The 10536-nt window shown below is 51.7% G+C and overlaps 1 protein-coding gene across 1 annotated transcript; it reads left to right on the top strand.

Annotated features, from left to right (window-relative positions):
- Nucleotides 1–8860: 8860 nt before the first annotated feature.
- Guca2a (guanylate cyclase activator 2A) lies at nt 8861–10536 on the top strand. Its single transcript, XM_028788310.1, has 3 exons — nt 8861–8950; nt 9682–9889; nt 10285–10536. The coding sequence occupies exons 1-3, from the start codon at nt 8876–8878 to the stop codon at nt 10347–10349; spliced, it is 348 nt and encodes a 115-aa protein (XP_028644143.1). The 5' UTR covers nt 8861–8875; the 3' UTR covers nt 10350–10536.

Below are 10536 nucleotides of genomic sequence, written 5' to 3'. Positions count from 1 at the left end.
TCTACAGCCTGATGCTCTGTGTTATTTGCTGCAGTTGAGGAAGCCAGATTGAAGCCTGTGGCCAGGCCGTGCAACCCTTGGGAGTTTGAGACCCAGGCATTGCTGCCTTAGCACTGAACTTAAAGCTGTTTAATCTCTGCACCTCACTTTCCTGAGTGGACACTTGGGGCAAGCCCTTCAGAGAGAAAATCAGAGAAGAGGAAGCCACAGTTTAATGCTTACATACTTGCCTGGAATGAGGAGCAGGCAGCACCTGACCAGGGAGACCACCCTGGAGGTTTCCCTGGTGAGGAGCAGTGGCTTAGGAAAGCCCCATCAGAGAAGGCATTGCAGGTCCTCCTCCAGGGGACCTGAGGCCACCAGCCCTTACCTCCCTGACACTGCTGCTCCACACGCCCTGGCTCAGAATGGATTAGAGTGGAAGTTGTGGGTTGAGGTAGGAGCAGGTTCAAAAATGCTTAGTTAGCAGTGGACAGGTAAGAAACTTGGAGACACAAAAAGAGCTTGCCCCAGCTTTTACCCAGTTGTGGACTTAGGATGGCTGTGTGTGGAGTAGACTCTAAAACTCTTCTCAACTTCATGGTTTGCCAAAGCTAAGGAGATAGTACTACTCTGTGTGTGTGTGTGTGTCTGTGTGTCTGTGTCTGTGTGTGTAGGGGGCAAGATGGGGCTGTGTTCCCATTGCAGGCAAGTTTCCGGCTAGAGTGTGCCTCTCCTGGTTGGTGGAGGCAGAAACACAGTCAGTTTGCGGCATGTATATTGTTCTCAGCTTAAACATGTAACTCTGAGGGCTTCTCTTTATATATGGCCATTAGCAGCTGTATAAAGAGTCCTGGACAAACATGGTAGTTCAGGAAGACTTCATGGAAGGGGCATTCAAAACTTCACATTTCATTTTCTTATAAAAATGACTAATGCAAGCATATTTTATTGAGAGCATTCAGACCCAGTAAAGGAAACAACTTGTTCCAAGTCTCTCAGCTACTTGGGGAAATCTGAGGGGGAGCTTGGAGAGTCATTGACGTAGCAGCAGTTCAGACTTCCTATACACAGATGACAGGGGTGGCTCAAGAGGTGAAGCCACTTGCCTCCAGGATTGATAACCTGAGGTCAGATCCCTCAGCTAGTGCTGGAAAGAGAACAACTCCCATAAGTTTTCCTCCTCCCCCTCCCCCCACATATACATTGTCTAACTTGATCTGCTGTCACCTGATGGTGTAGTGGTGTCATGGCCCTGTGTGTGTGGAGGAGGAGACAGCTTTAGAGAAGTGAGGGGTGCTGCAACTGCAGCAAGAGAACAGACTTCAAACATTAGATAGGCCGTGTAAGATGGGACATTTGCATGAGCAGAGCGTCTGTCTCATCATGTGTGTACCCTTGACTGGTGCAGTGTGTACTACCCTTAGAAGCAAGTCTGCAGTCTCTTCTGGAGCTTAGGGATAGGCTACAACCAAGAATAGGCAGCATGTTGGCTTACTGAGACAGTCCCTGCATTGGTTTCTTTTATAGTAAATTAAAATATTGAACTTCCTCACCTTCCTTTCCCAAGATCTGATAAATGGACACGTTGCCCTGGGAAAAGCAACTGGCTGCATCGAAACCAGATTACAGTCCCTTTGCAGGGTGGTGTCCCAGATGTGGACCCCAGCTGCTTCTTGTTCTCACATCCCTGGTATAGATCATCATATTCACTCCCAGGAAACAGCCCCTGGGTCTGATAGCAGTATTCCCAACCTCTTAAAAAGCATCTGGGTGAGGTGTTGTGACAGAGCTGGTAATAACAGCAGCAGTAGGGCTGAATTCCAAAGCTAGTCCACAGAGCCTATGTATGACCTCTGTTCTCAGCAGGTTGCTGTGCTTTTCCAAGTCTCCCTAACTGCCCCTGAGTGTGTGTGTGTGTGTGTGTGGGGGAGAGAGAGAGAGAGAGAGAGAGAGAGAGCCAGCCACACACACAGGGGAGAGGTGGCAGAGGACCCTAGTTCCATTCCCATTGCCTGAGTGGCTCACAACCACCTGGAACTCATACACATAATTTTAAAATAATACAAATCATTAAAATCATGTAAAGCAAAGGCTGCATGGAATGCCTGTGATCACCAGGGGGCAGCCCTGCCTGCTGCATGCCTCTCCTTTCTGGAAGGGTTCCTTCAACTCTGAACTGTGCCACCCCTTTGCACACCCTAGAGTTTAGAGAAGAAGAGGCACCTTCCCTCGCTGGCTGTGTCCCCTTTCCTTGTGTAGCGGCACTGCTGGCTGGAGATGCCTGACCCTTGCTGTTGTCAGCCTACACATCATATGGGGTCACTCCACAGCTGGCTTGGCTGGACTCTAATGAAGCTCACCCCCCCACACACACACACCCCAGGAATCTTTTCTCTCCCTCCCCCCCGCCCCCGCCAGGAGCAGCTGACATTCTTCCTGCAGGTGTGGCTCAGGCAGGCACACCTTGCCCTCTCCAGTCTTGCCTGTGAGCCCGAGCTGGCCTGGATGGTGTCCCATGCACCGCTCTGTCAAGTGCATTATGGTTATTGCCACCATTTGCCAGCTCCCTGCCCGGTACTTGACAACCATTATCTTCCTTAGCACTCCCAGCCACCTCGTGGGGTCAGTGCCATTATCTGCTTTTTACTGCCGGGGATTGCCACTCTGAGGGGTGAAGTGTTAGCCCAAAGGTCACTACCTTGTGAGTGGGAAGACAGCCCAGATCTGCTTCTTTCTGGTCTGTGCTTCCCATAGAGACTGATTTCCTCTTTCATAGCAGTCCCAGAAGCCTTTGACCCCCCCCTCCCCAGCCCACCCTACCCTAGATCCTGCCCATGTCCCTATCTCCCTGGAATAAAAAAGAGGTGGAATGTCACCTCTTTGCTCTCAGCACTCCCACCCCACCTCCGACCCCAAAGGTCAGAGGAGCTTCCCGTCCTTAAATTAATAACGATGTCAAAGGACATTTTTCAGCTTCCCTTGCCTGAGTGATGCTAAGGAAGCAGGAATGGTCCTAGATCACTAAAGAAACATAGACCTGTAACCACTGAGGCGCTCGCGCTTGCGTGCTCCCTCTCTTTCTCTCTCTCTCTCTCCCTCTCTCTCTGTGGGGGTGGGGGGGAGGAGAAAGAGAGAGCATGTATTTGTCACTGTGTAGTCTGAGTAGCTGTGACTGCTTTCTTTTTCCACTTGTGTGTGTTGATTTTGTGTGTATATGTAGGCATAGACTCGGATGCATGTTACTGTGAGTGTACATACTTGTGGAGGCCCCAGGTTGAGGTCCGGTCAATGGAGCAGGTTCTCAGTCAAAGCCAGAGTTCACTCATAATTGCTAGTTTCATCAGGCAGCTTACCTTGGGAATCTAATCTCCCATCTTCCCAGGCTGCCAACCTACCCACCCATCTTTGATGTGTTCTGGTGATCCAAACACAAGTTTTTAGGGTTGCTCATCGGACTGGAAGTAGGACAGGTCTTATGGGGTGGAGGGGTTTTTTAAGACTCTTAGCTTAGGAGCATTGTCTCAAGCTGTATACCCAGGGGCTGTCGCAGTTCAGGTAGTTTTTCTCCTCACATGCCTGGGTTGACCCTCTTGCTTCTCTCCGTTAGTGTTGCTTTGAGTTAAATGGCAGACGAGTACCTGTCTGCCCAGGCTTTCCCATCTCAGCAGCAACATTCCTTTTCATTTGTCCAGTGGTTAAGATCTCTGCAGACCTCAAGGGGCCAGCACAGCTGATGCTGAAGGCAGTGGGAAGAGTGCAAGCTTTGGAGTCCAGTTCTAGACTTGGTGGACAGGACACTGCCTTCCATGGGCCTCAGTTTGGAGAAGTTGACAGGCCCATGGCAGCTGGACACTGTACATAGATCCAGAGGAGCTTCTCTCTCCCCTCCTTCCCTCCCTCACTCCCTCCCTCTGTTCTGACCAAGTTGCTGATTCTCCCCCCCCCCATATCTGCTGAGATGGAGCACTGCCTTCCATCTTGAATGCTGACCAGATGTAGCTTACCAACCACTCTTAGTCCTCTGCTGCAATGTGTGTGTGTGTGCACAGTGGCTCTGCCAAGGTCCTAAACTACTTTTCACTGTCATCAGGCAGATGCCCAAGCTTGGTCCTGTTGGAGGCCTGCTGTGCTTTAGCCTGGACCAGCTCTCCTCCCCGGTGCCCCCAGGTCTGCATCTGTCAAAGACCGCTTCAAATGCCACTTCCACCAGCACGGCCTGGCCTTAGGGCCTGAGCTCCAGGCTTTATTCCTAGCATGTCCCACAAGGAGTCCAGTGAAGTCCATCCATGTCCTGTCTCAGCTTGGGCTCCTCTGAAGGGTGTGTGTGTGTGGGTGTGTGGGTGTGTGGGTGTGGGTGTGTGTGGGGGGTGTGTGTGTGTGGGTGTGTGTGGGTGTGGGTGTGTGTGTGTGTGTGACAGACTCAGGGGTAAGCACTCCAGATGAGCCTTTCTTTGCTGCCTTCAGTGAGATGCCTCCAGGAGGAGGAAGAGGAGGCAGCTGCTGTGTGTGAATGAGAACAGATGGCAAATGGGTACCCATCATCTCATCCTGGCCAGCCACAGGGGGATGACAAGACTGGGCAAACAAGCAGACACACCCTCTCCACTCTCCAGCTGCCCCCTGAAGCATCAAGGGAAAGCACCCACCAGCCTGGAGCCTGGGGGAGGGGAAACTGGACTGGGGCTCTGGCCAGGACCTCCAAGCCCCATCTGCTGCCACTTCTTATGTGATCCGAGCACTCTGAGCATCCATTTTCTCCTCTGCAGTGTGGGTGCTGCTGACTCTTGGTGGGCCACTTCTCTTTCTTCCCTCAAAGGGAGGTTTGTGTGGTGCCAGGATCAGTAGAGGAGGTACTTGGGAAGTTCCTCATTGCACCCAGTGGAAGGTCAGGTTTTCCTTTGGCATTTCAGAAAATTGGATTCAGTTCTGGAATTTATAGCTATATGACCAGAGTTGTCACCAAATCCACCTGGCAGTAAATCTGAAAAATTGTGCCTTCCTCTGGACTGAAGGTGCTCAAAGCTTGTGTCTACATGTGTACCATTGGCCCTGTACCTTTCTGCAGTGCACAGTCAATATGGCTGTACCCAGCAGCCATGTGCATACATGCCCTTGGGAAGTCATGATTTCTTAACCTTACTGAGATCTAGCTTACCACCCGACCCTTTAAAGTGGGATTATAAAGTTACTTTTTTATGTATATATATATTCATTGCCAAAGCTGTTAGGAGTCTCACAGACACTGGAATTGTCAGGCAGTTATGGCTTCCTGGGTTCCCATGGCAACCAGAGATTGCTACACCCTCTGAAGCACATTTACAAGCTTCACAAGTTGGACTAGAATGCAGACCACACCTCTCAAGGTCACAGGGATCAAACTTAGTGTCTTCAGGCTCTTTCTGGGCCTTGTTCCCTGTTTAGACCTGTGGGCTTACAGGCAGGAGACCTGTTGGAGGATTTAAGTTTGTAGTGGACCTGATCTTCATGGGCTCTTGGGATCAAATGAGGTCACCCAGACACAGCCCTTAAACCAAATCTGTTGGCCAAAAGGAATAGTATCAGTCTCCTTGAGAAGCCCAGGGTATCCCAGCATCAAGTAGAACTCCCCAACTTCCAGCATTGAGGTTAGGGCCAGCTGTGTTGGGGATCGTGACAACTGATATCCGTAGCTGCAGAGCTCTCTGCCAGGGCCTTAGCCCAGCCAGTTGCAGAATTGTCTGCCACAGTCTCTGCCACACTCCCTTCCACTTTCTGTATTTCCTTTTGCCATGGTGCCATCCCCTTGATTCCAGGCCTTCTCTGAGCGTCGGGCACGCAGCTTATGCTGCCACCAAAGTTGTGTGGCTCCAAGTATCATGGGAAGGCTTCCAGAGCACAAAGGAGTAGGAATGGTCTTAACCTTAACTCCAGGGTTCAGGGGCCCCTGAGAGTTGCTAGAAAATGTTGAGATCTGCGGTGGGGCTATTCTTTTCATCTGTCTAGCATAGAAGCTAACACTAAAGGTCACTTACTCAGAGATGAAGCTGGCATCGAATCTGGGGGCTGTCTAGCTCTGGGTAGAGCCTGAGCTCTGGCATTCCTCCCCCCCCCCCAACCTGTGTAGTGCTTTGAGGTCCTGGTTGAATGATATACTCATCAAGGCCTGACCTTGAATGCCAGCCAGGCAGCCTGGCTTCCCTCTGAGGTTTGGAACAGTGGCTGGTTGTCCCTAGATGGTGCTGTGGCTTGTAAGGCCATGGAGGTGCACTGGCTTGCCAGAAGAGGTGGTCCTTATGTATGGGAAACCCAAACAGCCTTCATGAGGTATGCTGGAAGCTGAGGACAAGGCTCAGGATTCAGGATGCAAGCTTGGGCTTCCAGGAGTACAGCTAAGGTCCAATCTCAGGCACCTTTAATGCAGGCTGATGAGGTCATATATCTCCTGAAAAGGAGGCAGGGGATTGAAGTCAGAGCTGGTCCCAGGTTTGGCAGGCACCATAGTGGGAAAGGGGAGAAGAGTAAGTTCCTACTTCCGAGAGCAGAGTTTGGGGATGAGGTGTTGGATAGGGACAGATCCAAAGGCTAGGACCTAATAGCAACTTCCTCTGTCCCACGGTGTGGAACTTCGTCATCCTGAAGGTCAGATGGAGCAGCTCCTAGGCAAAAGAGACAGCAGGAGTGGAAACCCTGTTCTCTTCCCCTGTCACAGCCACACCTGAGGAGGGAAGACAAGAGACACCTTGAGTCAGAAAAAGGGTTCCCCTAGCCCAGTCCCACCCTAAAGCCAAATTGAATTCCAGCACAGCTTTAGGCTCCCACGTCATCCCAGACCTAACCCAAATCATAAACCCAGCCCCACCCCATCCATCTCCAACTTCACGGCAAACTTTACTCAACTGCAACCCCAGAAGGAATCTGAACCCAGCCCAGCAGCCGCCACACTCATTAGTCTCCACCTCAAGCTCCGTCCTAACCAGCATCCACTTCCAAACCTAACCCTACCTAGCTGGCTCCATGCCCAAAGCCGGCTCATTGCCAGACGGTACATCAAACTCACCCTAACTCGGCCCCTGACCTGGCAGGTGCTGGTCCTCGTGTTAGCCCAGGTCACTCCTGTCACTCCAGTGTACCCTTGAAGAGTCCCCTGCTCCTTCTGCCTCAGCACACCAGTCCTTGCAACCCAGCACATGGACACCCTGCAACTATGAATCCCTGCTCAGCACCCTTGCTAGGCCCTGAAGGTCACCTTTCTTAACAGCTCAATGTGGAGCACATGGACTGCACATGTATTGTCTGCCGGCATGCACACACACACACACACACACACACACACACACACACACACACCTCTACGCTGTTTCCTGAAGTACACATTTACCTCCTTGCAAACATGCATAAACATAGACAACTTCAGGATATGTACACATACATATGCTTTAGTGTGTGCACACATCCCTAGCACATAGGTAAATAGACTCCTTAGTGTACACATGAATATAATCAAGCATATACGCACAACTCTCTGTCATACTCTGGCATATATAGGCACACGACACTTCAGTGCATATACACACATGCCTTTCAGAATACCTACATATGCCCTTTAATACCCACCTCATACGTACTCGCATGCATCTCTGGACATACACATACCCCTTCAGCATACACTCACACACCACAGCATACGTGCCGTCTATATCTCAGTGCCTGCAGGCATTTGCTTATGACCCTACAGTATGTGTTGGCGAGGGGGCAACAGAAGTCCAATCTAGAACAGCTTGGCAAGTTCCTGATGTTGCCCCAGGATTAGGTACTTTCTGGGTTTTGTAAGAGGGCCCTCTTCCTCCAGTCCCTTCTTTAGTACTGTTGTCACATCTGGGAACGCTATCCTTCACCCTGACTATCTGAGAATGCAGGCAATGTGGTGAAGCAGCAGGATGCTTCAGGACAGCTTTCTCTAAGGTCCTGGGGCTTGTACACCCAGGTCCTGCAGTGGACACAGGACTTCGACCATCCCAACAGGGGTCATATTAGAGGGACTCAGATCCACATAGATCCATCTCAGCCACTGAGAGCAGGGCAGGGCAGGACAGAGGGGCCATCCTGCCTGAGGACCGACTGCTCTGACTGGGCTAGGCAGGTAGCCATCAGGGGAGACAGTGAGGACCAGGAGCTGCTGCTGCTGTTTAGGTACGGCACCTTCTTCATCAAGGGCTTACTGTGTGGCAGAAACTGCGTGGAACACCTAGGTCCTCATAGACTCCTTAGCAGGAAGGCATCTAACCAGGGAGGTATTCACATTGGTCTGCACAGAGACCCTGATAGGGCAGTGAGACTTGGAGGGGGAGCCACATCAAAAACAGGCCTCTAGTGGGGTTTGAGTACATGCTTGAGGATGGCAGAGTTGAGTCACAGAGACGAAGACTGGACTCTGGGCCTTGTGTTCCCACTCTCCCCTCTCTGTGCTCACTCTTCCCTTCCCTCTGAACATTCCAGGCCCAGCTCACTTTTGCTCCTCCTAACAGGGCCTTCTGTGGATGGATGGGAGATGCCTCTTCTGTGCTCCCTACCCCCATGCTAATGGCCCTGTCTCTGTTGTCACTGACGTCACAGTCACCTTGCTGGGCCTCTTTCTTCAAGGGCAGGGCTGGGTCTGCCATCCTGGCTGGGAGTAAATCCAGGACCCAGCCCAGCTGTGGGTCAAAGTAGTGCCCAGGGAGGGACCAGGGCCCTGCCAGGCTCTGTTGATCTCTTATCTCGTAGGCTCCACTGGCCTTATCTGATGGGGCTCAACAGGCAGCAGATGAGGCTGACAAGGCCCCAGGGTTACTGAGTAACCTCAACTTCTTTAAAAGCCCCGCTGTTTACCCCAGACACCAGTACTGGCCTGTTCTCTGCACTGTATACTGCTACCATGAATGCTTGTGTGCTCTCTGTGCTGTGTCTCCTGGGTGCCTTGGCTGTCCTGGTAGAAGGGGTCACTGTGCAGGTATGGCCCCACCCCTACTTGGTCTAGCCCCATCCTTGGAGTCCTGAAAGGAGGAATGGGCTTCTTCTGGGACCCCTGAGTCCTGCCAGCCATGCATATTTTCCCTTTAAACTTGGAGGAGGAAAGCATGCAGGAAGACGGCAAGAAATGCCATCTGGGAAAGACAGCAGTCGAGTGCCTGCAGTCTGGCTGCTCCAGTGTCCCACTGTGACCCGGCAGGCCTGGGGAGGAGGGGTTGGTGGCATTTCACAGAACAGAAACATGAGCTTCACTACGGTTCCAAAACAGCCAAAGCTGGTGGCTGGGAAGGGAGGTGGCTGGGTTCAAATGTAGGCATTCATTGCACCCATGGAGACCTAGATGGTTGGGCATACCTACTGGTGACACCAGATACAAGCAGAGTTGTCAGCAAGCAGGGATACTGCTCTCTCAGAGATGCCCCTGGGTTCCTTTTAGGCTGGAGGTGGAAGCCCTCAGGCAAGAAAAGATAGCCTGGGCTAGCATGACCACTGATATGGACGTCAGTCTACCCTCATGTGACATCCACTGCATCCCTGGTTTTCTACCGCAGCTTCCCCATTCATCACGTGTTAGTATGCAGAACTTAAGGCCTCTAGCAAACCCAGGGCCACAGAGGTCTGACCTCATGTTGTTCCATAGATTGTCTCAAGCAAGCTACCCAGGCTAGGGCTGCCTGCAGCCTGGCCTCATGTTCTGGCTGCCTCTTTCAGGATGGAGACCTTTCCTTTCCTCTGGAGTCAGTGAAAAAACTTAAGGACCTCCAGGAGGTACAGGAGCCCAGATTGGTGAGTCACAAGAAGTTTGCTCCCAGGCGTCTTAAGCCGATGGCACAACAGCTATGTAGCCACTCTGCATTTCCAGAAGCACTGAGGCCTGTCTGCCAGAAACCCAATGCTGAGGAGATCCTGCAGAGGTTGGGTGAGTGGCCTCTTGGCTTGTATGGCTGGGACGTTCTCTGATTGGTGGGGCTTGAGGAGGAGGTGTGCTCTGATTGGTTAGTTTTAAGTGGTACTGGCTGAAGCCTCTTAGAAAGGCCTTCACTCAGAAGCATGGGTTAAAAGAAGTCCTGCGTCCTATCTTCAGGTCATACATAGCAACTCCATCTCTGGTCTGGTAAGAAGCTGCACTCTGATTGGCTGGATTCAATAGTTCACACTCCCCGTTTGAGGCAGAACGTCCAGAGGGTCAGAGTAGATCAGCCTGCTGGGATTATCCTGGTGGCTGGTGACATATCCAGACTCTAGTTGAAGAGAGGCAGGGGCTATGAGGAAAGGGTGGCTGCCTCTCACCAAGACTCTTTCTTTCTTGACCAGAGGCCATTGCTCAGGACCCAAATACATGCGAGATCTGTGCCTATGCTGCCTGCACAGGATGCTAGAGTGACATTGCTTGCCTTCATCTCAGCCCACGTGGAAGCCCCTTCTACCTTCTAGAAGCAGCAGGGCTAGGAAACTCATACCCCCAGCATCTCAGCCTACCCTGACCACTGCGGGGAGGAGGCTGAGGAGACAGCTACCTGCAGAAGCTATGCTAACCCTCAGCCAATAAACCAAACTTCAGAACTC

This window comes from Grammomys surdaster, unplaced genomic scaffold (genome assembly GCF_004785775.1).
Source record: "Grammomys surdaster isolate TR1022 unplaced genomic scaffold, NIH_TR_1.0 100, whole genome shotgun sequence".
Classification (NCBI taxonomy): Eukaryota; Metazoa; Chordata; class Mammalia; order Rodentia; family Muridae; genus Grammomys; species Grammomys surdaster.
The sequence above is the reverse complement of the archived record's forward strand: the minus strand, read 5'-3'. Positions and strand labels throughout refer to the sequence as shown.

Bases quoted from the DNA above. Each gene is read 5' to 3' on its own strand.
- Guca2a (XM_028788310.1), top strand. From the start codon at position 8,876: ATGAATGCTTGTGTGCTCTCTGTGCTGTGTCTCCTGGGTGCCTTGGCT. The intron at 8,951-9,681 runs GTATGGCCCCAC...TGCCTCTTTCAG, and splicing joins TAGAAGGGGTCACTGTGCAG to GATGGAGACCTTTCCTTTCC. The intron at 9,890-10,284 runs GTGAGTGGCCTC...TTTCTTGACCAG, and splicing joins GGAGATCCTGCAGAGGTTGG to AGGCCATTGCTCAGGACCCA.